Raw genomic sequence first — 27,692 nt, 5'->3', positions numbered from 1 at the left:
GCATGGGAAGATTATAACATATCATACTAGCAGAAGCATGCGATAATCACCTAGAACCCGGAAATCAATGACTGTCCGAAAGACGTGAACTCTAGCTCGGCCGTTCTTTAAATAGGGCGAACAGATGCGCCGTTGTCGATTCCGCCCGAAGGCGGATGACGACATCACATGATTCTATTGGCTGGACGATTATCGTTCAAAGAAGTCGAGTCTTTGTCTTGACAGATCCTTTTCAACCGTTCGGATTATGGAGGGCAATGTGCAGGACATTGGTGGCAGTGGTTATTGTCAGGGGTTGTTGGGGGGATATATTCCAATTTGGTCTAGATGCGCGAAACTGCCATGAGGAAGAACATTGATTGAACCCATCAAACTACTATAGATTCGAGATAACAACCGCATTAGATTACTGAAGCGTGTCAGCCTGACTCGGATACGAAGATCAATAGCTGCAAGCCCAAATCCGAATTGGCGTGACGGTATCTATCTGTGTGGTATTTGCAGGCTAATTATCAACCGTCCGTGTCAGCACTTGCCAATGTAGATGGATAGAATGGTTAGAACTTGATACCGAATGAAGCTTGACTACAAGAAATGATAGATCACCTCGGGTCACCACAGTCTCGTTTCCTTCTGGATGAGCTGCTAAATTTAGTAAGCGCTTACCCTGTGCCTGTGCCTTTCACGGATGTCCATTTCCACCGTAGATAATCCTTCAAAGCCGTTTTGTATTTTTATGCTAACCCTGGGACTAGAGAAAACCCAGCAATTGAATCAGCTTCCTCGTAATCTCTCTATACTCGAGAAGCTCGAGAAGCTCCATTGTGCTCTTACACATATCTCTAACGAACACCATTCAAGAATGACTTGGTAGAAACCGCCAGCCAGCACGACACCATGGCTCGTCCATCGCCTTGGAAACGAGGAAAGACACATATGGGACGTAATGAATAACAGAGAAAACTGGAAGTTTCGAAGGCGATGGCACGACTTCACGAGAATGGGAGGATTTCTGTGCGAGGCACTGTTTGGACGGAGGTTACGTGCTTCTTGTGAAGCACTGGGACAAGTTTAGGCCAAATGGATATTGGGGGGGAAAGTAGGTAGGAGCAGGAAGTCGGTTATGGGTAATATGGGACAGCATGGAAGCTTATCCGGGTTGATCTGGGCTCTGATATATGCTAATTCATTTGCTTTGTGAAAGCGATACTCTTAAATATCGGCTTCACCAAGTACTATTATTGGGATGAAGTTATTATGAAAGGATAGTAGACCAATTTAGAACTCAACTAAGGTATATCGGAAAATTGAACCAGCGCAAAATCTTAAGGAAAATGGTATAAAAAAAGCTAAAAAACACGCTAGGTATATCGTATAGTAAGACAGGGAAAAGGAACAGAGACACAAGAAGATGGAAGAAGCAAGTACATGGCATATGAAACTTTGGAAACGATAGGGTCATCAAACGAAATTGCAGAGAGAGAGAGAGAGAGAGAGCGAATGTGCTATTTCTTGCCATCTGAAACGCCTGCCTTGGAAATTTGACTATTGTGCGGCAGCTGAGCGAGCCATGATGGAGGACTGATACCAGTCTGGTCGTGGATTGTACTAAGAAGAGGCGGAAGTCCCTGCATGATATTACGAATTGGACCCATGGCGTCTCCAGAACCACCAGCGTTGTCTATTTTGATTTGTTATTAGCATAATCAAGCCGAGGAATGCGGAAAACCGGGTACACAGGAAGATACTCACCACCAGTATTCCAAGTAGTAATCTTGGGCTGAAGACCTTGGATAGCTTGGCCGTTCGCCAGAGCCAGCTTCTCGTACATGCCAGTTTCGATCATCTTAAATTGTAGGAATGCCTGAGAACCACCAAGGACATCAATAAGGGCGCCATAAGCCTTGGCCATTTCGTGAATTCCTTCAGCTTCACGCTTCTTGGAGTTGTAGGCCGCGTCGGCTTCCTTGCATGCACGGTAAACTAAGCAAAATCAGTATCGCCGTTATATAGTTCATTCTGGTGGGGGAACGTACAGTTGGCATCCGCATCCATCTTCTCTTGATACAGCTTTCCCTCTGCTGCCTTCGTATCTGCGTAATACCCAGAATCGGCCACTTCCTGGGCAGACTCACGCTGAACTTTGCTCTTGGTAACTTCCATAGCCCTGAGACGCTCGAGCTCTGTTTCGGCCCGCTTAGTCTCAACTTGCTTCTGAAGCTCCGCATCCTTCATTTCTGTCTGGCGCTGTGCAACGATCTTGGCCATCTGGATATTGGAATCGAGTTCTGTTTGGCGGTTCGTGAGCTCCGAGTCAGCCTTGGCCTTTTCGGCCTTCCGCTTGGTCTCGAGGACGGCGGTATCGGCATCGATTTTGGAAATCTCCTGCTTCGTGCGGCCTTTCTTCTCTGCTTCTCCGATCTCTCCTCTCATTCGAGCCTCAGCAACGTCGATCTTTGCCTGGTTGAGAGCTCCTTCATGGGCTTTCCGGCTCAAGAAAGCAAAGTATTCGCTGCCCTTGGTGTCCTGGAGCTCTTTAACGTTGGCATTATAACTATATCATTGTAAGTAGAGACCACAAGGACAGTTCGAGGGCGACTATACATTTTCAACCCGAATTGCGCAAGTTCATTTTGAACGTTGCTGATGACTGTTACTCTGGAGTTAGTGCCTTATGTGGTAAAACATGGGGAGAATGATCTACAAACCTTTCGACTTGAATACTTGTCGCTCCTTAAAAATCTCCTCCATAGTCATACTGGAAACAATCACACGGGTTTCACCCTCGATGATGCCTTTGACAATATCCTGGACATGGTTTCTGGTTGCGGGTGCGTTCAGATCATTAGTCTTTGTGGCTTTGGGTTCTGTAGTCCCAGAGAGCAGCAGGGCATATTTTCGGAGAGCTTGTAGCTCGTCATCGGGCCCGATAGTGAAGACCGCAGGTAGTGAAAATTGCAGTTTCTCAATAGTCATAGCCTGCAGGTTGAGGGAGAAATCGAAGGGCATCACAGAGATCCTCGCACACTTGGACAAGTTAGTTAGATACCCGTGATAGCACTACCCAGTTCGTTCCGTTCTTTTCCAGCTGGTAACATACCCGTTGAAATGGCATTACCCATGCCTTCTTGCAAATTTCGATGTCCGCGATCCCGACTCCAGTGAGTACGAGGTACTCGCTTGGCTCAGCAATAGCGTATCTGCGCAACAGCTTGTGAGAACAGGTGCGAGAAATCCGAACAACAATCTACATACCTCATTTTGACGGCAGTTCTTCTTCCTTTCTTTCTCTTGATTCTAGGTAGTTTGGAATGGTGTAGAGTAAAGAACCAGATGCAAGGGACAGACTTCCAGCTTTATAGATTCGTTCAGCCTCTCATAGTGTTTATTTACATGGTAGTTAACTGGTGACACCCTTCTTTTGTCATTGGGCAACAAAATCCGCTCGGCGCGCCCCCCAGCCCAGGTAGCAAAGCCTCGACCCATACCAAGCCGGTGGATAGGGGTTGAGCGTACTCCGTAAACACCATGGCACCCTCGGGAAACGGTGCCAACAAGGCAGACCCATGATTCGTATTGCTGCAGAGCTGCTTACCGGGCAATTAGTGGCGCAGGGGCGGTGCTGCCGGTGGTTGGTCACAAGGCCCGGGAGTGAGCTGGTGGCTAAACCCCAAGAGAATGAGCCTCATTCTCAAGGGACACTCCGGGAGTTCCGTATTCCTCCAAGATCCATTGCACCCGCTTCAGGGCACGATCCCTGGGAAGGGACTCCGTACACGAGAGGTTCCCCGGGTAGGCTCGGTTAGACCCTTGCCCCATCACGTTGGTCGGCCCAAGGACTCAATTGGCGAATTTCCTAAGAAAGATGCTCCAAACACGGGCGCTTCATCCTTCAAGGTACAGTTCCCACCATGACGAGAGGATGAACAGAGCGCCCCGTAATCGAGGCTTTTCCAACGCGCGTGTGCAGGTGCAGGGGAGCTCCCAACTGTCAACAATGGGTAAAAGGCACCGAATTATACTAGTCCTAATTAGGAACTGGACGAGTATATTACGGATAAATTCATCGATTCGACCCTGGAGCGGAAGAAATATTCGAATACAGTCTTAAATTCTGCATATTGTACTCCGTATGCATCTCTATATTTTGAATCTCACAACGAGATCTATTAATTCCTGCTGCTATCCATCTTTATACAACAGGTAATAGAGCCTATTTCCTAATTAGGAATAGTACAACTTGACGAAATATTCACGTGATCAAATCTCGCGCCCAAACAAACAATGCAAAATGACTCCTTTGAGCGTCTGGCGTCGTTCATGGTGGAGGGGCACAGGCGAGAGAAAAAGAGCTTCATACTCCAGCCCATCAGTATTAACCTCGGTGGAGGAAAGTCTTGAAGATAAAGAACACGGTTGGGAATCCATAGGTAAGTTTCTTGGATATTTTGTTCTTTCTTTCTGCGTTTGAATTCCACGAACCAAGGATATATGCATCCCGTGTGAGCAGCCATGACGACTACAGCAGCGTCACTTGTCCATGCCGATGTCCATATAAAATTCGGCGCGCTGTAACTCTTTTAAATAGATTTGATATCTATTCCGTGTTGGTATCAAAGAAAAAGAAGCTGGCTCTGACTAGAAGAACCTTCCAGAATTCATCGCACCATGGCACCGCGCTCCCAGCTAGAGATTCATACTGCTTCAGTCCTACGACTGGTTAAGGAAGAGGCATCGTATCGCAGCGAGCTGGACCAGCAGCAAAAGAGAATCCAAAAGCTGGAGGCTCAAGATCCCAGTGAAGATGTGAATAGGGAGTATACTCTAAAGCAGGAGGTTTGTGGTCTACATACACCCTTGTCTTGTAAGTGCCTGGCCTACTGACCCTGAGTAACAGTGTCTTGCCCTTGAAGAGACCAAGAGAGTCTTGCCCACCCTCAAGGTGAAGATCGAAGAAGCTATTGCCAAGCTTAATAGCCTACTGGTGAGTGTGACCCAACTAAGAGGAACTTATCACCAGCTGAGACAGGCCATAGGTTGAGGAGGGCAAGAAGGGCGCCGAAAGCAACGTTGAACAAATTAATGCCGCAAAAGACGCCATTGCGAAAGCTAGAACTGCTGAGAGAGAAATTGCCTGATAGCATGATGAAGTTATGCCCAGCTCTTATGAAAAAAGTTTCTCTCACATGAAGTGATGATTGATAGAAAAAATAAATATTAATTGCATGAAAATGTGGAAATTAAAAAGGTTTGTCCCGATATAAACGCCACCCACCTAGGCTCCAGACTCCGTAAATGCTATATCTGGGATTCCTCTTATGTTGTGTCCATCTTGTCCAATGCACGCTCATCCTGAAATTCTTCCCCTTCTTCCAAATCGTCATGTTGAGCATCCTCGTCCCCGGTTACCTCACCCTCGTCTACCATCGTAGAGTCTTCTTGGTCAGGTGTGTTTTTGCCCTCCTCTTCAGCAGTAGTTACCTGTCGTAAGGGTGTTGCTGCTCCTGGAGTTGCCTTGTCCGCGTGTAGGATCAGAGGGGACCGACCAGCTTCATCTTGACCCTGCTGGGAGGGGGTGAAACTATCCTGGTCGGGTCGTGGGGTGTTGGATCCACTCAATTTTCCTTTGGAGACATCTCCATCGTCCCCGTCTTCGTCTTCCTGCATACCCTCTCGGCGTTCCACCTCCTCCTTTTCATCTCGGATCAACCGTCGGAGTTGCATTCCCTCTTCTACAATACGGCCAAACTGTTCTCGTCGCTCGGTCCATGTCATTGCGTAGTCTTTGCTTTCCCTCTCCAACTCTGCGATTTCCGCCTGTAATTTCTGCAGATTCGCCTGCTGGTCTTCGCGTGGCTTTAGAAGCCTGTTGCTGGTGATCTTATCTGTCAACTCATCATAGCTTTTCCGTAGTGCCAGTAGTCGTTGGGCCTCTTCTAACTGGAGTCGCAGGTCCGCTGTGTTTTCGCGAACCGCCTGCATGGTGTCGAGAATCCGCAGCTTCTCTGCCACGTACCGTTCGCGTTCTTTTTCATTGCTTGTGAGCAAGAATTGAATGCGCGCAATGCTCCCTTCGAACGCGGCAAAGTCTAAAGCCACGTCGTCGCGAAACTGGCGCCATTCCTCAAGTTTCTTCTGTTTCTCTGCCTCTAGGGCTGCAGCAGCCCCGCCGTCGGTTCCGTCGGGAGGAGGGGTGGGAAGAAGGGCAGCGTTTGAAATCACAATTGATTCGGGGTTCAGAAGTCGTTTGGAAATCCGCTTGAAGGGTTTTTCTTCGACGTTCAGGAGGCGCGACTTGTGTAGGGCATCTGAAGCCGGAGTAGGCGAGATGTTAGCTCGAAAGGAAACCATTTTGGTTCGGCACAACGCTACCTTCGCTCGCCTGATCAAGGAGGCCATAAGATGTCATGATGAATGATTTTATTTCCCTTCAATAGCCACCGAGCGTAAAGAACTGTGTATATTGCTTTGCACTCGTTTGGGTCACCGAGAGAAGGGAAGCCTGTCCGTGGACTGGGTTTAAACGGTAGGATCGTGAGCGGTCTGTTAGAGAAAGGCAAGTCCCACACTAGGCGGAAAGCAGGTTGTCTCACTCGTATCTCCCTCCAAACCCCCCATGCGGATGGCACTATTGCTGCTACTTTCATCCTGACCTTGGAAAATTACTAACAGCTGTGAAATCCCCTTAGGTCAACTCCGCTGGGATTAGATGCTTCGTTCTGGTCGGCGAGCCTCTGGCTGAGTGCTGAAGACAAGCCCCAACTGAACCTGGTGATGCCCATTACGCGACTACTGCTCCCTCGATCTATGCTCTCTCGTCCACATCTCAGTCTGTTGCAGCTTACTTCTCGTCATAAGTTAGAGGGAAATTCTTACACGCGAACGATGCGAAATCGACCGTTCTGATCCCTAGTGCCGGTATCCGACGAATGAGATTACACTGATGGAAGCTACTTTTGATACGAACTCGCCGCTGTTCGTTTTGCGCCGTTGCCACTGATCGTGATGACGGAGATGTATTCAGGGCTCCATGTGGGCCAGAGGTTTCCTTCGCTGGAGGAGTTCAAGGCATTGGTGCGAAGTATATCTGTGAGGCAGCATTGGGAGCTTCGGGTGACACGGAGCAACAAGAAAAGCGTGGTGATAGGCTGTCGCTCGTCGAACAACTGTTTTTTTCGCGTTGTTTGTCGGGCCAACAAAAATTCAACGTACATCAGTAGCCTTCAGGATAGCCACAGCTGCCGGAGGAATGCGACTTCTACGACCAAGACTCCCGCGCGCTCGGAGGCGTCCCATGTACGCTTCCTACTCAGCGAAATCCCCAAGCTCTTTGATATGCGGAATAAAATCAAGGCACAGGACATTGTGGAAGCAGTCAAAAGGTATCACGGATATGATATCTCTACCAGACAGGCACAGAGAGCACTTATCCGCTTGCAGCAGCGGAGCTCACAGAACCAAAGCGACGGAGCCAATACATCCAGCGGCGAGGATCGGCAGGAGAGCCAACCACCCCCTCCCTTAGAAGGACAGGCAGACAGTTCGGCTTATAGCGGGATTCCAGGGCAACGATGGATGCCCGAGCCCCTGCAACCAAATCTTATGGATGGCCTTCAGCAGCAAAATGAAGTCCAGCGGACCTCGACCCTTCCCACCCCGCAGCTCCATGGCCCACCAGTCCAGCCGGCTCATCCACAGCTACAACACCCCCAGCAAGTACAACCTACAGCCCAGGTACCGCAACAAGCATCTCCTCCACCAGCGCCACCACCACCAGCGCCACCACCTCCTCCCCCCCAAGAAGTCTCGCCACATGACCAGACCTCGATTAACCATTCGCTGCACCCTCAATCTACTTCTCAACCTCCTTCTTATCATCTCCAGAGCCCTGACCAACCCCCCCCAAGGCAGCCTGGACGACCAAAATCCCCTACACCAGCCCACCAGGCAGGCCATCCTTCCGCTCCCCAGCTAGTCCTTACCAATTTTAAGATTGAATTCACCTGTACAACCTGTGGAGCTCTAAATCAAAGCTTCTTCCCAAACCAAGGAAATGTTACTGGTGGCAGCTATATGCCTCCTCGTTCTGTGACTGAGCAGGCCACAACACCTCGTCCTGGCCCATCGGTGCCATTTAGCACTTCTCAGAATAACGATAACGATGGATCCAGTAAACATGCCGGGGATGCTCACCGATACGACAGAGCCCGCAGGGCTAGTACCCGGGGGGGACAGTCGCCTTGGGTACCATCAGGAGGAGCCTTGGAGGTTCCATTGCCACCTACTCATTCGCAGAATAATCCCGCGTAGAATATTCGACTACCTCACGGTCAGCGAAAGCTCCCTTTCTTGCTGATTTTCCCGATTTCATTGCAGTATCCTTACCACCTGGACTGTACTACCTTTGATATTAATGTTTCGTCCGGCGAGATCTGGTCGTTATAACCAGTCGAAGATTTCAAGGCGCACCTCGGACAACTAACGAGACTGAGAATGCTAGCATTGGCTCCACAACCAGATCTGGGTCTTCATTTTAAATAATGATGATTAGTGAGATACAGATCGGCCTAAGCAAGGACCCTTCGCTTCAACCAAATTGAAGCGTATTTTGTGACAGATATCAAGGCCTTCGATGTAGGTCTTGGATTCGATGGAACTACTTTTGCTCTCTCTCTCTCTCTCTTTCCCTCTCCGCTCTTTTCTGTCTCAATCTGTTCTTTTATCTGTTTTCTTTCCATATGTGCTGGAAGCTACTGGATTCTCGCCCGCGCCGGTATTTCCTTGAATACACTATGCTCTACTATCGGCTGGACTGGCAATAGAATATTCGCCTTTACAGCTTCATCCATTGTCAATAGACAGTATCTATTTTGTTCCGTTACTGCCACTTTGATTATTGTTCGATACGGCTGTTTCATATAATCTTAGTGTTGTTGTTTCCTACCAACTTGAATCAATTATTTAATGAATTCTCTGTCTATGTATTTAGTGCGACTCGGATTATCTATCTTAATTTATATTGAAATGATTCAAGATGCAGATGCAGAATTTATTGACATCTCCGGACCGCGTCTTGGTGATAGACTCGTCTCGAGAAATTGGGTGCAAACCAGGAACTCCCTTTCTCCAACTGCACACCACCACCGTCACAACCATGACAGACCCATCCACTCTGCGTCATGAATGTTTCTGAGTCTTCCGCACCTCAGACAAGGGCTTCTTCTCCGTCTCGAGATTATAATCCCCGAAAGCGTGGTAGGACGGCTTGTACCCGATGCAAGACCCGGAAGCAGAAGGTTAGCACGCCCCATACGAGCCCTGTTCAGCTTGAGATTGTCGTATACTATGTCTTGCTAATGCGAGAAGTGTGATAATGATTACCCCGTTTGCTCCAACTGTCTCAAAGCCGGCGCTGAGTGCGACAAGGCATCCGTAAGACAGGAGAATGGATCTCCAAATGAGTACGTCTCTACTATTATTTACGCGCTGGTGATTGAGGTGCTAATAAATGCAGATACACTCGCGCTCTGGAAGAGCGCATCGCATATCTTGAGTCACAACTGCAATCGAGAGCGATGAGACCTGGTCAAAGTAATGGCCAAGCTTCGCACCCTGTGACAGCCATCTTGTCTCCTCAAAACCAAGAGATAGGACAAAAGGGCTCTGCTGCAGGCAACAGCAGTGCAATGCCGTCGGTGAGTTGGTAGGGTTCCTTGCTATCAACTCAACTGAAGCACCGGCATATGTCGGGTCGAGTTCGGGGCTCTCACTGGCCGCCAACCTTGGGGAGATGGTTCAAGCAACGGTATGGAATCAGGTCCTATCTCCGTCACGCAACCAGTCTACTCTCTCTGGTGGCGGAAGAGGGAACCTTACGACATCCTGGGGACCCGGGGCAACTGGTCTCCCTCCACAGCCACTACCGTCAGATAAAGCTCCTGGGAACCGACGACGGTCCGCGCACATTACGCATGGATGAGCTTTTAGCGAAGAGCACGGAACCCCCGAACGACGAACTGGGGGCGCGTATTCTGCACGTTTATTTGACACGGCTCCATGTCCGCTATCCGTTCCTCGACCGCAAAGAGCTCTGGCGTTTGCATGAAGGCCGGTGGCGACTAGCCAAAACGAAACGGGAGGAACTCACGCCGGTTGAGAGGTTTGGTATTTTCAAGTTATATCTGGCGTATGCAATTGGCGCGACAACAATGCAGTTGAGCGAGAAGTACAACTACGTTCCCCCCCCCCCCCCCCCCCGAGGTATTTCCTCCGCTCTCCCATCCTTGTCACTTCTCCCATGCGTTTTAGAGATTCTACATCACAGCTCTCCAACAGGTGCCAGGGATGTGTGAAACACGATCTGTAGAAAACGTTGAAGCCATGACGCTTCTGGTTATATACCATCTCCGTTCTGCATCCAGTCAGGGTGTTTGGTACATGATAGGACTCGCGATACGCACAGCAATCGATCTCGGACTCCACCGCAAAGCCAATGAGAACAACCTGGATCCAATCACCGCGCAAATGCGCCGTCGTCTTTTTTCTGGACAGTATACTACCTTGAGCGGGTTGTGTCTATGTCCCTCGGACGACCATTCAGCATCTCCGACAGGGACATTGACCTTCCTCTCCCCATCGATGTCGACGACGATGTCCGCGACCCCGGTCTCCTCCCACCCGATTCTTCCTCCCCCAATAATAAGCGCATTACTACCCTCACGTTCTCCATTCAGCTAAGCAAACTTCGCCGCATCGACTCCCACATCCAACACAAGATATACCGTGCAGACCGTCCGCTACACTCCCTCCGCTCCAAAATGGACCGTCTCTTCCTCGAACTCGAAGAGAGTGGAAAGCCGCCGCTCTCGAACGCTTCTCGGGCTCCGACCTCGACTACCCAATCCTCCACTACAACCGCGCCGTCCGCCTCCTCATCCAGCCTTTCCTCCCCTCGCTCCCCCTCACAGACCCTTACTATCACATCTGCCTGCGCGCCGCTGGCGATGTCTGCCAGGCGCATAAACGCCTCCACCAAACCCTGGAATACGGACACTCGTTTCTAACCGTGCAAACGGTCTTCATGGCGGGTATCACGCTTCTCTACGCGCTCTGGACACATACAGACCGCGTGTGGTCGGTGCAGATGAGCAACGACATCCGCGCTTGCTCCACGGTGCTTTTCGTCATGGGGGAGCGCGCGGCGTGGGTGAAGAAATACAGAGACGCCTTTGAGCATCTTGTGAACGCTGCAATGGAAAAACTGGAGGGTAGCGAGGCGGCAAAGACCGCTGGAATGGCCGAGCTCATGGCCGCACAACAACATTCTAACGCGGGCTTTGCTGTCGGCACTGGTCCGGGGCCCCGTGGTCCTCCTCTTGCACCTGAATACCCTAACACCAACACTAATCCCAATCCCAGTGCAGATCCTCATGCTACTACCACTACCACCACCGGAGTCACTGGTACCCCCGACTTAACCCAGGGCTTCGGACGAGCGGCCAGTGCGGGGACGGCGACGGGAACAGGAATTGACCCGACGAGCCAGGACCACGGCGTGCGGATGGCGCTGCAGCTAGCTCCGTGGATCGATCTCGAGGACGGGCCATTCTGGATGCCGGATTTCGAAACGCTCGAGGGGTTCTCGGGGAACTTGTGGAGTGGGGAGGGAGTGGGGGACCCGGGGCCGTTTGATTCTTTGTAAATACACTTTTATACTCATACTCATACTCATACACATACACAACCTACTACATACTCATAGATACATAGATACATAGATACATATAGTTCCAGTTATCGTAAAGTAAGTGATGAACCAATGGCTAATCTAATACTAATATTCCACAAATAGCGCCGTTTATCTATCTACCTATATTATTATTTATTTATTTATTTTATCAGAACTTATGATGGAATGCAGGAATGCATGAATGCATGATATATATGTGTTTGGGAAAGGATGATGATGATCTGTGAGAATGGCCTATACATACATACATACATACATACATACATACCTAATAGTTATACGTTAGCATCAGCGTTTTTATAACCAACTACAGTATATAAGCTGTATAAGTCATGTAACCACATGACAAGGGATCGCTCAAAGAGTAAAAGAAAGTAGACAAGGGTCTATACTTTCGAGCTCTGGACGGGCCGGGCTGATTTCACATGGTGTTGGGGGGGTGGATAGTGCAGTGCAGTGTGCAGTGCAGTGCAGTGCATGCCAGATCGCGGGCAAGGATCCCCGGCAGAAGAATGGGATGATTTGCGCTGTCTGGCAGAAGCTTAAATGTTGTGAAGGGATTGGACAGCGAATCGAATCACAAGGGTAAGGTAGTAAGTAGTACTGTGTATGTGCCTTCCCCACTTCATGCTGGTTTGACCGTGGACAAGTTCGCATTCGCAAGTTGCAAGTTGGGCTGTATACAGAGTAGACCTTGACAATGGGACCTAGGAAGTAGGATAGCTTAAAAGCCCGTAAGAAAGTTCTAAACCATGTTCATTGAATCATCCAATTTTATCCAAACCCCGCAGTATGTAAGCTAACCAATCCCAAACCTACAATCGGTATGCGACAAGAGAGAAAAAGGTATTAAGGTAGCCGAAATCGGTGAATAAATGGGGTATACAGGAATGGGCAGCTGTCTTGCAAGCAAAACACGCCAGATCAACAAAAAGCGCTCCAAGCCAAAAATTTTATGCCAACCTGGTTATGCCAGCATTAGAAAGAGAAATCGACAAAAGGAAGATTTAATGGGGATGCACCGAAAAAAAAAATGAATGAATGAATGAATGAAAAAAAAAAAAAAAAAAAAAAAAAAAAAAAAGAAGAAGAAGAGAGAGGGGGGATACCGGTCCTTACAATTTAGAATTTTTCTCCGCGTCCTCATTAAGGCCATTTAGGTTCAGAGAAGAACCCAGGCTGGATAGAATAGCACCGACTTCCCTCTCCAGAGCGTGGACTTCGGAGTGAGGGTCATACATGCGCACCTTGATCCAGGCATCGAGGGTATCATCGTTCATGTTGCGAAGAGCAATCTCGCGGTCGACCTTGTCCTGCTGGGCAGCTCGGATGACATTTCGAGCCACGACAATGCTGACTTGGCGAATTCGGGTGAGATCGGGGTAAAGGAGACCACAGTCAATCTCTTCCGCCGTGAGAGCCTTCGAGAGGGCCTCACCGGAGGCATAGATCATGCTATCGGTGACCTTGACAGCCTTGGACAGAATGGTACCGAGACCAATCCCGGGGAAGACATACATGTTGTTACCCTGACCGGGATAGTAGGTCTTGGTCTCACCGGTTGAGTTGGTGAAGGACATGGGCTGGAAGGGGGAGCCGGAGGCAAAGAGAACACGGCCATCGGTATGGGTCACAGCGGCCTCATAGTCACACTCGGACTTGGAGGAGGGGTTGGAGAGAGGGAAGACGATGGGGTGAGTGTTCCAGTCCGCCATCTTGCGGAGGATCTCTGGGGTGAACACTCCGCCCAGAGTGGACAGACCCATCAGCATAGTCGGCTTCACATGGTCAATGACCTCCTCCAACGTCTTGAATTGCTGAGCCTCGTTGTCTGTTCGGGCAAAGTAGACTTTGTGATCGGCGAGCTTGTCTCCCCGGTCAGCAGTTACCAGGCCCTTGCTGTCAACGAGGTAGAAGCATGATCGGGCCTCCTCCTCGGTCATTCCTTCGCGCATGAAGAAAGCAACAATCTGCTTCGCAACCCCCACACCTGCACTTCCGGCTCCGAGGAAGACAGCACGGTGGTCCTTGCACGGCAGTCCGGAGCGCTTGACGGCATTGATCACGCCGCCGAGGATGACGGCACCAGTACCCTGGATATCATCGTTGAAGCAGGTGTAGACATCTCGGTACCTCTCCAACGCGGGGAAAGGATTCTTGAAGTCTTCGAACTGGATGATAATGCTGAAGAATGAAACCCCGTTAGTGTTGTACGGGTTCGGAGATCCTGGAGGGGGGGGAAGAAGAGGAATTCGGGATTAAGATACATACCCTGGCCAACGCTCCGTTAGAGCCGACATCAGCTCGTCCATAAACTCGAGCTCCTCATCAGGGCTAATCTTGTCCCGGCGACTGCCCATGTACAGCGGGTCTTCCCGGAGGGCTTTGTTGCTTGTTCCCAAATCGAGCGTCAAGGGTAGGGTAGCTTCAGGTCGAATACCTGCGCAACCAGTATACAGCGCCAGTTTACCAATAGGGATACCCATTCCATTAATGCCAAGGTCTCCGAGACCGAGAATTCGGGAACCATCGGTGATGCATGTGATCTCCACATTAGGCTGGGGCCAGTTGGCAATGACAGCAGCCAGGTTACCCCGGTCTTCCCAGCTCAGGTACATACCTAATGAGCGGGGGTTAGAGGCTGTCTTGATTCGCTGGATGGGCCGTAATAGACCGGGATATTTGAAACTCACCTTCCGGCTGTTGGTAGATCTCGGACCATCTCTGGCATGCTTCTCCAACGACCGGGGTATAGATCAGGGGGGTCAATTCCTATTCGATGGTTAGGTGGGTTTTTTAAAATCAACGAGAGGCCAGGTTGCTAAAATCTTTTACCTTGAGGTGGTCTGTAATCAGACGGTAGAAGAGATGGACATTGTTCTTGCGAAGGGTGCTTAGATAGAGAAACTTATCAATGGCCGTTTGTTTCAAGGCCAACTGCGCCAGACCTACGTTTTAATTTAGCTTGGCACCGGGTCACAATCTCATCAGGGGTTTTCAGTTTCACCTACAGCGGGTTTTCTGGACTTCGTAGCTCTCTGCGCGAGGAGGTGTTAGGCCGTATGTGCGAAGATATTTACGAATGTAGGCAGGGTTAGCCGTATCGTAGTTGGGTTCGCTAGACGATAGCATGTTAGACACTTCTTTACCAGGCCACATTGGTGTGAAATTTTTTTTTTTCTAGGGGTATAGAAGAAGAAGAGAAAGACCTGTCACATACATAGGACCGGAATAGTTCGCAGAGGGGGTCGCATGGACCGGCCGGCTCTGTTGCGCGGGAAATCGTGCCATTGGGGACAACTGAGTCACGGCAGAGAAAGTATGAGGACGAGCACCAAAGGGAGCAATAGAAGTAGTATGCAGAGATGAGAGAGACGAAACCACCGACGGCAGTCTTGTTTTATGTATGTTCTTGCTGTGTGCTAACATTGAAACCCCCTGGGCAGGAATCCACCGCATTCCGAAATTCCAAGGAAAAAAAAAAAAAAAAAAAAGGACCACGGAGGGCAATTCAGGCCTTGTGATCTCGAGAGAGGCTGTCGCGAGGACTATGAAGCCAGACCGGTGGGCAGCTAGTAGCAGAGTCTGGGGCCAACGATCGGGAAGAGTCGGGGAGTAAAGAACCAGTCAGGGCAGTCGGGATCTCAACGGTGGATATCGGGGGACGAAGGTTGCAAGAGACAGAGAGAGTGAGATTGGGATACGAAGCTTTTTGGGAAATTTTGGGGGGAGACCGAGGGTACATGGTCAAATCAGAGAGAGAGGAGCGATGGCAGTGGAGAAAACGGGAAGCGTCTCTAAATCCGAAAAAAAAAACAATGCGGAGAACCAAATTGAGCGATAGATTGAAGGAAAATAAATTGAAAGAGAGAAAGAGGTGAGGTATTTGTTGACGGGGACGACAAGTACGAGGTAGACTCTGTCCTACAGAAGAATTCCGAGAAAATCTGATGCGAGATGCAGGAAGGAGTTGAGTTGAGCACACGACAACAACATCGGAATTACTCGATGGGGACTCTTCGGCATTGAATAATAATTGACGGTTGACCAGTGGAGACAAGACTCAAAGGTACAGAGTAGTTTCAAGTCCAGTAACCAAATTCAATGCTTCAGAATGCGTGATTTTCCTGCACAGGTTGGAAATATGCCAGTCACTTTTGACTTGGATTATACTCGTAAACGGAGGGATATCATGATATCGATATCCATCGAGACTAAAATAGTCATTTCTCTCTTCTGATACATTCAACATGCCACACATCCCCAACCCATTTCAATCAGACAAAGTATTGTAGATAGTAGAGTCAGTCACCTGACGATAAAGCGGCAATGACGCAACTGTAAAGAAACGATGCATTCGGAGACCAATTCGACGACGACCACCACCACCACCACGAGAGACTTGCAATCCCTCTTCTCTCCCTCTCTCTCTCCCTCTTCTCTCTCCCTCCATCACTGACCGTCCATCAATTCCTGGTTTCACCTGCAGTATCCTCCCAACACAACACCGGTGAACTGCTGCTCAACATGTCCGGCGAGACGGAACCCCTCCTGCCTCGATACGAGGACGAAGCTTCCCTGCAACGCCAGCTGCATCAGAAATTACATACCTATCAAATGCTCCGTGCTCTTTCCGAGGGTTACATGCCCTCCACTGACCAGACCATCGCCAATCTCCGCGCCTGGCTCACTTTGGACATTTTCAACCCCCGTACCCCGGATCTAGGCGCGGTGGGGCGCCAGCTTGTCCGAGATAGCCGTCGATGGATCCAGCTCTTGATCGAGTGCTTGCAGATCAAGAATGGAGAAGATCAATTGCAGGAGTTTCTCTGGCATCTCTCCCGTGCTAGAGCTTCTGTCCATTCGAACCATATTTCACAACGGGCCTTACATACCAAAGCTACAGCTGATACTAGAGCTGGTACTACATCCTTTTTCAGTTTCCCTTCTCATAATTTTCATTTTTTTTTAAAAAAAAAAATAATAAAAAAAACCTAAGCTAATACCTTGATAGCATATGATAGCTTTCGCACGATAGGAAATCTTCTTCTGACCAATGCCGACTTTCGTCTGTTCATCAAAGACCTAACCATCGTCGGACGTGAGATATTCTCCGATACTGCCTTTTCCCTCTCTATCGCCTCTCGACGCATTGGGGAGCGATTGAAGCTCTCTCAAGACGAGGAACATGCTCTTTCCCGCGCTGGCGCTGACGAAGACCATGATCCCTCCAACGAGGAGCTTCGCGAGGGGGTAGCTCAGGTGGCTCAAGTTGCAGGAGATGGGCTGGCTCGAACTGGTCGGGATGCCCTGGAATCTGCAGAGGAACATTTATGCGGGCGGGAACAAGAGACCCTGATGTATAGACTGAAACAAACTGTCGTTCAACTTAGAGAAAGCAAGGACTATACAGACTCCGTGGCGACACTGGCGCGTCTCTTGCAGCAATATGCCAAAACGTATGCTAGGGCAACCGTGGATGTCGCCTCCACAGCGGAAGAGGAAGTTGATATCAACGACGACCTTAGGCAAGCGATGCAGAAATTCTGGGCTCTCCTTCAATCACTAGGCGACGCGCAGGAATGGCAGGCGTTAGAGGAGCGATTCAATGACGTGTTGCAGCATGCCAGCCGGGACCCTGAATTTGAAGATCTTATCTCGGAGGTGGGCTCTGCGATTCGGGAATTCATGACGAACCCGGATTCGTTCGACTCCGCTCCGGAAGAACTGAACAAGCTCAAGAAGAAATCCAAACAGGTTGGAGCCGATTCCACCCTGCGAGAAGAGGTGGTCGGCGTTCTTGAACAGGCAAAAAGGGCCCTGCAAACCGTCTCTCAGGATGAGACGGTTTCCAACCTACTCAGCGCAACGAAGAAACTCTATAACGATGCTTCCGACGGATACTACGACCGACGGCGAAAATTGCCTGCAGACCTGGTAGAGGTGTTTCTTCCTCTTATTCTCCGCAGTATTCAGTACATCCCTATCCCACGTCTAGAAATCTCCTCCCCAGAGTTCGACCTTTTGGTGGAGAACCTTATCCTAGAGCCCGGACACACCGTGAACTTTTCATCCTTTCTCCCATATCGCATGCATCTCACGACGCGGAATGATATCGACATTGTAAAGAAGCATTCCAAGAAGGCAGTGACAGACATAAAAACCACGTTTACTGCGACCGTCTGCGGTCTGAACATCGCCGCGTCCGAGTTTGGATACTGGATCCGCGTGCATACGATGCCCTTTTTCCACTTCAGCGACGAAGGAGTCGCCAGCTTCTACCTCGACCGGCGAGGAATCGATATTTCTCTTGACGTGGAGGTGGGGCGCGAACGCCTGGAGCAGATCTTCAGCCTCCGTGGCGTGCGCGTACGAATCCACAAGCTCGACTACAAAGTGCACCGGGGGAAATGGAGATTCCTCCTCTGGTTGACCAAGCCGTTCCTCAAGCACATGTTCCGCCGGGTTCTGGAGAAGCGCATCGCCGAGCAAATCGTCCAGGCTGCTGCTGCTCTCAACCGGGAGCTGGTGTTTGCTCGAGAACGCCTTCGAGCGGCTCGCATCGCTAGCCCGCCAGACCTATTCACCTTTGTCCGGGCAGTCCTCGCTCGACTGAAACCAGGGAGCGACCCTGACCTCGAAGCTCATATTGGCATCGACACCGCTGGCACTGGGGTCTTCCGAGGCGTTTACGCACCAGGCAGCCTTGTCAAGGCATGGCATGAGGAGGCAATACAGGCGCAGGAAGCCATAGAAGAGGGAGATGAAAGCCACGGGTTACACCAAACCTGGCGAAACGCCATCTTTGATGTTCCGCGTTGATGCCTTATGTTCTGTATAGTCTTTTCTTATGATTCTGATGGCATTTTTCTTCCTTTTCTTTCAACACAAGAATGTTTTATTAGCATTAATTCAATCATTCATTTCCAAATGGAACTATTGTGCAGGTGCAGGAGACAGGAAACAGGAACCGTGAACCCCCCCGCGGAAGCACGTGATCGGAGCGGACAAACCCCCGCCGATGCGGCCACCTAAATCGAAAGCTCCCAGGAACGCAAGATTCAATGACCGACGAAACACCTCCGACACCACACAAACAAACCCTTGACGTTTCTTGAGATCTTCACTGATCTTGAGTATTTAATCTCTCTCACAAGATACATCCCTAGATTCGAATTACTACTTTTGTCACAATTCCCGCCAATCGTCTCACTTGATCATCCACGTATCTACTTTTTGAGTTGGTGGACTACCGAGCTCCGAGTCCATACACAAACAGCACGATCTAGCTTCTGGCTCGGCGCGGGTCTCGTTACCTATAGACACCGAGCAGCAGATGCAGATGCAGATGCAGTGCTGACCTTCAACATCATGCGTGTATTCTTGATTTCGCTGGTGTTGGCGCTGGTCCTGGTGCAGTTGGCGCTGGCCGTGGAGGATTACTATAAGACGTTGGGGTTGGATAAGTCGGCGTCGGAGAAAGATATTAAAAAGGCATATCGGACGTTGAGTAAGAAGTATCATCCTGATAAGAATCCGTAAGTTCTTCCTTCCCCTTTCGTATTAAAATGACATGCAGGTGCTAAATATTAGCTAAAAAAAAAAAAAAAAGAGGAGACGAAACCGCCCGGGAAAAATTCGTCGAAATCGCCGAAGCATACGAGGTCTTGTCTACGCCTTCCACAAGGAAAATCTACGACCAACACGGGCATGAAGGAGTGAATCAGCACCGACAGGGCGGAGGAGCAGCTGGCCGACAAGGGAATGATCCGTTTGACCTGTTTTCGCGCTTTTTCGGCGGCGGCGGGCACTTTGGCCATGCGCCGGGTCACCGACGCGGCCCGGATATGGAGTTCCGGATTGGGTTGCCGTTGCGCGATTTCTACAACGGGCGCGAGTTCGAGATTACGCTTGAGAAGCAGCAGATCTGCGATGCGTGCGAGGGGACAGGGTCGGCAGATCGCGAGGTCATCACCTGTGACAAGTGCTCGGGCCGTGGCATGGTGATTCAGAAACACATGCTGGCTCCTGGGATGTTCCAGCAGGTGCAGATGCCCTGTGACAGGTGCGGCGGGCAGGGGAAGACAATCAAGAAGCCCTGCCATGTTTGTCACGGGCACCGGGTGGTGCGGAAGGAAGTCGAGACGTCGGCGACGGTGGAGCCGGGTATGGACAAAGGGATGCGATTGGTGTTTGAGAACGAGGCGGACGAGAGCCCCGATTGGATCGCGGGCGATCTGGTGTTGATTCTCGAGGAAAAGGAGCCCGAACTGGCCAAGGCCGAGGAGCATCGCACGGACGGGACGTTTTTCCGCCGCAAGGGCCGCGATCTGTTCTGGAAAGAGGCGCTCTCGTTGCGCGAGGCGTGGATGGGCGGCTGGACGCGCAACATCACGCACCTGGATGGACACGTGGTGCAGCTGGGACGGCAGCGCGGCGCGGTCGTGCAGCCACTATCGGTGGAAACGGTGCGGGGGGAGGGCATGCCGTTCTACTCGGCGGGGCATCTCCATGACCAGCACGACGAGGAGCCGGGCAATCTGTACGTGGAGTACAGCGTGATTCTGCCGGACCAGATGGAGAGCGGGATGGAAAAGGACTTTTTTGCGCTGTGGGAGAAGTGGCGGAAGAAGAACGGGGTCGATCTGGGGACGGACGGGGGACGACCACCAGCCGTTAGAGATGAATTATAGATCATTCTCCTCTTCATTCTCTATGAAGGGAGTCTCCCCGTCTACTCCTAGTAGTTACGTATATTTACTCCGTAGTGTAGGGGGTTGAACCCGTTTTTGCATTACGACGGGAACCACACACCGCCTTTGTTAAAAAATTTCTACCCACTGCATCACCAACCATATTTGAACAACAAACCTACCTACCTACCTACCTACCTACCTATCCTTATCCTTACCTACGGTAGGTATCTTGAAACAAAAGCACACAATGGTCCGTCAACTAAAATACCACGAGAAAAAGTCAGTCCATCCACCACAATCCACCCCCAAAACCCCTCCAGAGAGCACTAACATTGATATGATATATATATATATATATATATATATGATCAAGACTCCTCCGCAAAGTAAACCTAACAACCTACAAATCCGACAACTCGCACCGCGAATATGCCGTGCGCCAACGATACCACCTACAAGACCCCACAGACTACAAGAAATACAGCACGCTGTGCGGATCCCTGCGGCAGCTGGCGCACAAGCTATCCGAACTAGACCCGGACAGCGACCCGGTGCGCCAGAAGCTCGAGGCCGACGTGCTCGAGAAGCTGTGGCGCATGGGGATCCTGAAGCAGTCCCGCGAGCAGGGGGCCGGGTTATCGCGTGTCGAGCGCGAAGTCACGGTGTCGGCGTTTTGTCGGCGGAGGTTGGCCGTTGTGATGGCGAGGTCTGGCATGGTCGAGAATATTAAGACTGTATGTGTTTTCCCTTCCCCCCGTTTTTTTTTTTTTTTTCTTTCTTTCGATGGAGAGAAAGAGGCCGGCGCCGCGAGGTGGAAAGACAACGCAACGCAACGCAACGCAACGCTAATCGTGTCTCGTCCCGGCCAGGCCGTCACCTTTATCGAACAAGGCCATGTCCGCGTTGGCTCCGAGGTCGTTACGGATCCCGCCTACTTGGTTACCCGGAACCTCGAGGATTTCGTCACCTGGGTGGATAGCAGCAAGATCAAGCGCAGTATTATGCGGTATCGGGATAACTTGGATGATTTTGATCTTATGTGATGTGCTTGTGCACTTAGACTACTCTGTATACCCTGGCAATGGCGTTTGGTATCATTCTAGAACTGTGTTTATAGGAAAAGTGACTTGGCTGCATGTTGGATTTCGACTGCTAAAAAAAAAAAAAAAAAAATATAAAAACAAAAAAAAAAAAAAAAAAAGAAGTTGAATAACAATGAAATAAAAATGACTGTATAATAATGTCTAGACTGGGTATCATAATGCAAATCTCCCCCACCGTCCACCTCTAAACAATAAGGTCAAACAAATATATATATATATATAAAAAGTCAATACATTTTTCGACGGACCGTTAATTTCTGTTTCAGGTTCAGCCCCCGGCGCGGACTTCCATCTGCAACGGGCTCCTCAGGGAGATCCATCCGAAACCTGCGGACGCTTCCCTCGTAGTTCCCCTTGCCGTCCTTTTCCTCGAAAAAAGGAACCCGCGCATGACCAAACTGGCACCACCGCGGTGCGACTCGGCGCCAGAAGCCCCTTACTCCGCTGGTTGCGCGGTCGATCTCTTCGTACTCACGTCTGCGCGTGGACGGAGACGTCCAGTCGATCACGGTGGGGGCCGGGTGGAAAGTCAACGGGGTCGTCGCGACATGGCGCGTGGTGTAGAATGCTTCCTTGGAGCTACTGTCCCGGCGGCACTCGATGGAAACGGCCGGTTGGGCCTCGAGGATTGGCGACACGGGTGGCGAGCTGATGTTCGAGGATGTGCGCAGAGCCCGGGGAGGCGTGTGCGGACTACTCGGCGGAGAGGAGGACCGCCGCCTTGCAGGGAGTGGGACCACGCCTATTTCGTGGTCCTGGAATAGGCGGCACGATTCTCGATGCAGTGCCAGCAGGTTCTCCCGTCGATTCGGGGAGTCTGGTGCGGATGACGGCGTGAGGGAGGCATTGGTTGCCGTGCGATAGTGAGAGTGAATGGAGCTGTGGCGGCTATGGGGCACAGAACGGCGGCTGCTGCGAGACGTCGAGCGAAGCTGCTGTTGCACCTCGTCGAAAGTCCTTGCCGATAGCGATTGGGGCGGGGAGACGGTCCGTTTCCTCTTGGGGGCCCGGAGGCTTTGAGACGGGGACATCTCGTCCTCGATAGAGAGCGAGGTGTTGGATAAATTGGCAGTAATGACAGTCGGAGAAATCGCTTTCGGAGGGGTGGTGTCGAGGGAGGATGATATGGAAGTAGTAACCGCCCAAGAGGACAGGGCAGACCCCGGGAGTGGAGTCGATGCAAGGGTCGAAGCGATGTGCAGAGAGGGGCTGTTTTTATGGTTATTTGCAAGCCCAGAACTGCAGTGGTCATAGCCCCCGGGTGCAAGATGGCGATGATGGCATGTGAAGGAGGTCGCCATGGGTTTTACACCTGCGTCATCGGGTGCCAAATCACCATGCGAGTTGTAAGTAGAAAAGCTTCGCATATCCCTGCCAAATGGCACCAGTCACACGGAGGGGATCAGCAAAGGTCCATAGAAGTGAGTTTCAGTAAGAATGAAAGAATGAATGCCCTCCACACACGAGGGGTCGTCAAGACCGGCGTCACCAGGACGAGACAATAAGAATAGGGTTCTCTATACGAGAGCGATGCAGTCAGTACCCGACGCAAGAAAAAAAAATCAGAGGAAGAGGAAGTACCAGTCAGAGTAGGAGTCACAAAAAGAGATCCATCTCTGGATGACGGATGAAGTTACGAAGGGAGAAAGAGAGAGAGAGAGAGAGAGAGAGGTCAGGCGGGGATTCCCCGAACAGGTAGTAGGAGTACTGGTTATATTTGCGACCTTCCATCCCAGCGGCAACAGAAACAGAGACTGTCTGGTGAGTAAAGGAAGCGATTGTCACAGTGCAGAACTAGTGGCTAAATGCAAGTTGCTCTGCTCCTACCCGGAGAGGCTAGTATTAACTTCTCACCGGTTATTTTCTCGTCTAGATGGAAATTCTCGAGATGAGGGGCATTGATCCTAGAGCATCCAGACCTCTAGTTCGGCTTCTAGTTTCACATCCATTGTTTTATAGAGATTTTACTGGTTTAGAGTATATACACCGCTAGTTAATTCCTATTTCCTAATGGTCGAATTACTACTTACTATTAGTTAGTTAGTTAGTTAACTAGTTAGTTAGTACCTGACTGACTCAGCTGGTCCCAGCTTATTTAGACTTGGGAATAACTACATGTCTACCCAGGTACGGAGTATAGTTATAGTTCTATGTGATAAATTCCCGAGTTCCGTTACTCAATCAATATACTAAGATCTTGATAGACTTAATTGTTGAACTTAGCTTAAAAGAACCAGAAATTACTCTAATAAGAAAGATTGCTTTTGCATACTCGGTTTATCACACAGGATCCTTCATATATCATCCGAGACTCTCTGCCCTCCAGCTATCTCCTATTTCATCGGGTTCCTTCTTCCAGCTAAAACGTCAATATGAAGGCATTCTGGCGTGAGAATGATGTAGAATATCCCATGTTTAGCGACGTGATGACTGGTAATCATTATCCCCGGGTTACGCAATGATGGATGAGAGAGTATTCACGTAGCTATTCACTCATGCCAAATCTCAGCTATAAATATCTCCTATTTTCCCCTCGAGGCTGGGATTTTTTCTTCCTTTTACAACTCTTCTTTGCGTCTTTACTTGAGTACTCGACTCTTCTACTTTTGTTTGTGTGACTCATTCTTTGTATAGTTTCCTTTCTACTTAGATATATCCTGCCATATCTTGCCATATATTTGTATATAGTCTTATACTCTCACCAACGTCTACCTCACACATCACTCTTCTACTGCCCTTCTTCCCCATTTGACATATAGCGGCCATCTATCCCACCATATTCTGCAATCTATATGCCATTTAGCAACTACTCCACCACACCACACCACACCACACCACACCACACAACAACACTACACTACACAACTACACAACTACACAACTACACAACTACACAACTACACAACTACACAACTACACAGCAACACAGGCCTAGGTTGGGTGGCTGGGACGGGCCTGGGTTATCAGACAGGGGGGGGTGGGGGGTGTAAGTATACACCTAGTCCTACTATTGATATTTATATAAAATGGAGCTAACTTACCTACATCATAGCTACACACATCATACAACACAACTATATAACTATATAACATAACTATACAACAACACAACAACACAGGCCTAGGTTGGGTGGCTGGGACGGGCCTGGGTTATCAGACAGCGGGGGGTGGGGAGGATGTAAGTATATATCCAGTCCTATTATTGATATAAAACTGAGCTAACTTACCTATATCATAGCTACACCCATCATATAACATAACTATAACAACACAATAACACAGGCCTAGGTTGGGTGGTTGGGACGGGCCTGGGTTATCAGACAGCGGGGGGTGGGGAGGATGTAAGTATACACCCAGTCCTATTATTCATATAAACTTGAGCTAACTTACCTATATCACAGCTACACCCATCATATAACATAGCTATAACAACACAGCAACACAGGCCTAGGTTGGGTGGTTGGGACGGGCCTGGGTTATCAGACAGCGGGGGGTGGGGAGGATGTAAGTATACACCTAGCCCTATTATTCATATAAAACTGAGCTAACTTACCTACATCGCAGCTACACACATCATGCCCAGGCCTAGGTTGGGTGGATGGGATGGGCCTGGGTCATCATATCTCAGACTAACCTGTAGAATAGTAAGTTGACATTCCTCTCTCTCTTTGGAAATGACACCTAATATATTACAGACTGACCACAGCGCCCATCGTAGACAGGCCTTGGTTGGGTGGTTGGGACGGGCCTGGGACAATGACACACACACACACACATCTTTTGTAAGTATAATAATACCTTCCATGTCCTTATCTTATGTTTCTTATGGGCAGCAGCTAACGAAAATTACAATCATCTATACTACTAATCTATACACGGCTTGGGTTACTACTGTTCTTCAAGAAACCTTGACTCTCTTCCCTCTCAATAGGTGGGTATTGTAGCTAGATTCCTCGTGAATGTCTTAGGGCTTGACTAACGAATATCCAGAGACCTAACTATGATATGGATGCATGGCGTGTACAATAGATTATACCTCATTATACGCATTTGATGGGGATCCTACCAGAGATAGCTTCCTGGCATGTTTTATGCATGTATTAAGTGGTACTTTGAGCGCTTGAAATGTGTACCTAGTCTATAGCGTAGATACAGGTTGTCTCTGCTTCAGAGCACCCAACTAGTCAAGTCCAAACAGCTCTATCCTATTATTGATTGATTCATTCTTAAGGAATCTATTTCCCACCTACCCTAGCCAAATAAGCCTCCCACCCTTCCTCCCGATACCTCTTCGCAGCCTCCACAGGATCCTCCGCCGCGTAGATCCCCCTCCCCGCAATAATAAAGTCGGCGCCACGTCCAACCGCCGACCCAGGAGTCTGATACTGCTGTCCCAGCTTGTCCCCCTTAGACGCCAAATTCACCCCCGTCGTAAAGACCACAAAATCCTCCTCCGCGTCCTCGCCACCCCGCTCCGAAACAACCTCGCTCAGCGCCCTCGTCGACACAAACCCCATCACAAACCCCTTGTACTTCCGCGCATACTCCGCCGACCGCACCGTGTACTCCCCCGTAGCAAGGGACCCCTTGGAGGTCATCTCCGCGAGAATGAGCAGGCCGCGCTCCGGCCCGTACGGGAAATCAGACGACGACGACGACGACGATGCGGTTTGCGCAAGGGCCTCGACGATCCCCTCCCCCGGGAGGATCGCGCAGTTGATGATATGCGCCCATTCCGAGATCCGCAGGGCGCCGCCGTGGTACTGCTTCTGCACGGTGTTGCCGATGTCGATGAACTTGCGGTCTTCGAAGATCAGGAAGTTGTGCTTTTGTGCGAGGCTCTGCAGGCCATCGATGGTTTCTTGGCTGAAGTCGGAGAGGATGTCGATGTGGGTTTTTATCACGGCGATGTAGGGGCCCAGGCCTGTTTGCAGAAGCAGTCAGCAGTTAGCCATTGCGTGCTTGGGCTGCTTGCTGCTATTATCCATCAATTCAATAACAGGACAGGTACTTACGATCTGCCAGGTCCAGAAGCTCTTTCGTCGTGGTTACATCCGCTGAGACGGTGACGTTGGTCTTTTTGGCTTCGGCGATCTCGAACAGCTTCTTGGTGAGTGGGTTAGGGTGGTTTTTGGCGCGGGCCCCGTAGGTAAGGGTAGATTTGGAGGACATGATGAGCTTTGTTCTTTTTCTTTTTCTCTTTCAGACGTGAAGAATGAAGCGAAGAAAGATCCGTAGGTAGAGAATAGAAAATGCCCCCCCCCTTCCCCCCCACCACCAACGGTGGATTTTTGCTCCGTGCCGATATGTGGGGATCATCGGGATTTATGTATGTATGTATGTATGTAGCTTCTAGTGTCAAGCAGTATATGGCTATCATCACCTTTTTTTTTTTGGAAATTTTTTGAAGTTGAGAATGTACAATTGAACTGAAATATGGATATATACTACATAAGTGAGCAGAGGTTTTTAATTCCTCCAACTCTCTATATATTAGCCTAGTGCTATCATCAAACTAAAGAGAACCAAAAAAAAAAGCACCAAAAATTACATCAACTCCTTCCCAACACCAAAAGCACTCAATCCCCAGAGCGCTCCTTGTGCAAACCAGAAGAAAACCCCCATGTACCGTCCGTTACCCTGAGGCTTATCCGTAAACACGTATCCGTACAGGAAAAGGCAGCGGCAAACCACCCAGGCGGCGCCCAGAGTAGTTGCAAGCTGCGGGTATTTCAGGCCTGCAACAAGAGTGAAGAGCATAGTTTGGGGGGCGTTCTCGAGGAAGTTGGCGTGAGCGCGCTGAGCGCAGTTGAACTTGTGAGCCTTGGGCTACATTTTTCGAGGTTAGAGGTCGTGTTAGTTGAAATGTAATTTGGACCAGTGTAAGGGGGGGGGGGGGGGTTATTGTTGGAAGTGAGAAAGGCGCTGATTGAGAACTCACGTTTGAGTTACATTGCTCAACTGTAGCATAGGTGTGTGGGTAGGGGACTTTGGCTTCCCTACGGAAGCTGCCCACGACCACACCGTGGACAAAGCCTAGCACGGGGATTGCGCCAAGAGCAACGGCTAGGACGAAGCTGTAAATGGTGATTAGTATTTCTCTCTTGGCCATGAGGGAAAAGTTGCCGGTATTCCCGTCCACGA

At 49.9% G+C, this 27,692-nt stretch overlaps 14 protein-coding genes across 14 annotated transcripts; 7 read left to right on the top strand and 7 right to left on the bottom strand.

The window, feature by feature from the left end:
• Nucleotides 1-1,505: 1,505 nt before the first annotated feature.
• P175DRAFT_0559421 (flotillin domain protein) lies at nt 1,506-3,819 on the bottom strand (the record flags this gene model as incomplete). The annotated part of the gene is made up of 8 exons (XM_040900920.1): nt 1,506-1,681; nt 1,753-1,983; nt 2,037-2,554; nt 2,605-2,650; nt 2,709-3,027; nt 3,101-3,247; nt 3,489-3,587; nt 3,670-3,819. 8 exons carry the CDS (start codon nt 3,817-3,819, stop codon nt 1,506-1,508), a joined length of 1,686 nt encoding a protein of 561 aa, XP_040749997.1.
• An 849-nt stretch (nt 3,820-4,668) lies between these two features.
• Nucleotides 4,669-5,138, top strand: P175DRAFT_0442148 (putative tubulin-specific chaperone Rbl2; the record flags this gene model as incomplete). The annotated part of the gene is made up of 3 exons (XM_040894108.1): nt 4,669-4,836; nt 4,898-4,984; nt 5,037-5,138. 3 exons carry the CDS (start codon nt 4,669-4,671, stop codon nt 5,136-5,138), a joined length of 357 nt encoding a protein of 118 aa, XP_040749996.1.
• Nucleotides 5,139-5,316: 178 nt separating this feature from the next.
• P175DRAFT_0511065 (uncharacterized protein) lies at nt 5,317-6,409 on the bottom strand (the record flags this gene model as incomplete). The annotated part of the gene is made up of 2 exons (XM_040898563.1): nt 5,317-6,308; nt 6,373-6,409. 2 exons carry the CDS (start codon nt 6,407-6,409, stop codon nt 5,317-5,319), a joined length of 1,029 nt encoding a protein of 342 aa, XP_040749995.1.
• A 407-nt stretch (nt 6,410-6,816) lies between these two features.
• P175DRAFT_0318975 (uncharacterized protein) lies at nt 6,817-8,637 on the top strand. Its single transcript, XM_040892840.1, has 2 exons — nt 6,817-6,958; nt 7,492-8,637. Exons 1-2 carry the CDS (start codon nt 6,944-6,946, stop codon nt 8,308-8,310), a joined length of 834 nt encoding a protein of 277 aa, XP_040749994.1. The 5' UTR covers nt 6,817-6,943; the 3' UTR covers nt 8,311-8,637.
• A 542-nt stretch (nt 8,638-9,179) lies between these two features.
• P175DRAFT_0518056 (putative C6 transcription factor) lies at nt 9,180-11,701 on the top strand (the record flags this gene model as incomplete). The annotated part of the gene is made up of 8 exons (XM_040899029.1): nt 9,180-9,296; nt 9,367-9,461; nt 9,515-9,681; nt 9,708-9,954; nt 9,995-10,235; nt 10,309-10,531; nt 10,552-10,824; nt 10,848-11,701. The coding sequence occupies 8 exons, from the start codon at nt 9,180-9,182 to the stop codon at nt 11,699-11,701; spliced, it is 2,217 nt and encodes a 738-aa protein (XP_040749993.1).
• An 853-nt stretch (nt 11,702-12,554) lies between these two features.
• Nucleotides 12,555-14,500, bottom strand: P175DRAFT_0318374 (uncharacterized protein). Its single transcript, XM_040892839.1, has 3 exons — nt 14,021-14,500; nt 12,869-13,933; nt 12,555-12,712 (listed from the first exon to the last, which is right to left on the bottom strand). The coding sequence occupies exons 1-3, from the start codon at nt 14,365-14,367 to the stop codon at nt 12,703-12,705; spliced, it is 1,422 nt and encodes a 473-aa protein (XP_040749992.1). The 5' UTR covers nt 14,368-14,500; the 3' UTR covers nt 12,555-12,702.
• A 250-nt stretch (nt 14,501-14,750) lies between these two features.
• On the bottom strand, nt 14,751-15,069 carry P175DRAFT_0503394 (uncharacterized protein; the record flags this gene model as incomplete). The annotated part of the gene is made up of 1 exon (XM_040897627.1): nt 14,751-15,069. Exon 1 carries the CDS (start codon nt 14,906-14,908, stop codon nt 14,753-14,755), a length of 156 nt encoding a protein of 51 aa, XP_040749991.1. The 5' UTR covers nt 14,909-15,069.
• A 1,207-nt stretch (nt 15,070-16,276) lies between these two features.
• Nucleotides 16,277-18,571, top strand: P175DRAFT_0494966 (uncharacterized protein; the record flags this gene model as incomplete). Its single annotated transcript, XM_040896044.1, has 2 exons — nt 16,277-16,670; nt 16,764-18,571. 2 exons carry the CDS (start codon nt 16,277-16,279, stop codon nt 18,569-18,571), a joined length of 2,202 nt encoding a protein of 733 aa, XP_040749990.1.
• Nucleotides 18,572-19,120: 549 nt separating this feature from the next.
• Nucleotides 19,121-20,442, top strand: P175DRAFT_0443426 (putative DnaJ domain protein; the record flags this gene model as incomplete). The annotated part of the gene is made up of 2 exons (XM_040894178.1): nt 19,121-19,287; nt 19,362-20,442. 2 exons carry the CDS (start codon nt 19,121-19,123, stop codon nt 20,440-20,442), a joined length of 1,248 nt encoding a protein of 415 aa, XP_040749989.1.
• Nucleotides 20,443-20,692: 250 nt separating this feature from the next.
• P175DRAFT_0443164 (snoRNA-binding rRNA-processing protein IMP3) lies at nt 20,693-21,488 on the top strand (the record flags this gene model as incomplete). The annotated part of the gene is made up of 3 exons (XM_040894164.1): nt 20,693-20,724; nt 20,819-21,179; nt 21,315-21,488. 3 exons carry the CDS (start codon nt 20,693-20,695, stop codon nt 21,486-21,488), a joined length of 567 nt encoding a protein of 188 aa, XP_040749988.1.
• Nucleotides 21,489-21,775: 287 nt separating this feature from the next.
• P175DRAFT_0511058 (uncharacterized protein) lies at nt 21,776-22,849 on the bottom strand (the record flags this gene model as incomplete). The annotated part of the gene is made up of 1 exon (XM_040898562.1): nt 21,776-22,849. One exon carries the CDS (start codon nt 22,847-22,849, stop codon nt 21,776-21,778), a length of 1,074 nt encoding a protein of 357 aa, XP_040749987.1.
• Nucleotides 22,850-24,340: 1,491 nt separating this feature from the next.
• P175DRAFT_0494963 (uncharacterized protein) lies at nt 24,341-25,266 on the top strand (the record flags this gene model as incomplete). Its single annotated transcript, XM_040896043.1, has 6 exons — nt 24,341-24,534; nt 24,668-24,726; nt 24,831-24,889; nt 24,950-25,052; nt 25,113-25,192; nt 25,255-25,266. 6 exons carry the CDS (start codon nt 24,341-24,343, stop codon nt 25,264-25,266), a joined length of 507 nt encoding a protein of 168 aa, XP_040749986.1.
• A 427-nt stretch (nt 25,267-25,693) lies between these two features.
• On the bottom strand, nt 25,694-26,800 carry pyrG (orotidine-5'-phosphate decarboxylase pyrG). Its single transcript, XM_040897626.1, has 2 exons — nt 26,564-26,800; nt 25,694-26,472 (listed from the first exon to the last, which is right to left on the bottom strand). The coding sequence occupies exons 1-2, from the start codon at nt 26,718-26,720 to the stop codon at nt 25,784-25,786; spliced, it is 846 nt and encodes a 281-aa protein (XP_040749985.1). The 5' UTR covers nt 26,721-26,800; the 3' UTR covers nt 25,694-25,783.
• A 295-nt stretch (nt 26,801-27,095) lies between these two features.
• P175DRAFT_0443132 (MAPEG family protein) lies at nt 27,096-27,660 on the bottom strand (the record flags this gene model as incomplete). Its single annotated transcript, XM_040894160.1, has 2 exons — nt 27,096-27,377; nt 27,490-27,660. The coding sequence occupies 2 exons, from the start codon at nt 27,658-27,660 to the stop codon at nt 27,096-27,098; spliced, it is 453 nt and encodes a 150-aa protein (XP_040749984.1).
• Nucleotides 27,661-27,692: the final 32 nt, after the last annotated feature.

Source organism: Aspergillus ochraceoroseus, assembly GCF_002846915.1.
Source record: "Aspergillus ochraceoroseus IBT 24754 chromosome Unknown P175scaffold_7, whole genome shotgun sequence".
NCBI classification, from domain to species: Eukaryota; Fungi; Ascomycota; class Eurotiomycetes; order Eurotiales; family Aspergillaceae; genus Aspergillus; species Aspergillus ochraceoroseus.
This window is presented reverse-complemented; position numbering and strand designations above follow the sequence as displayed.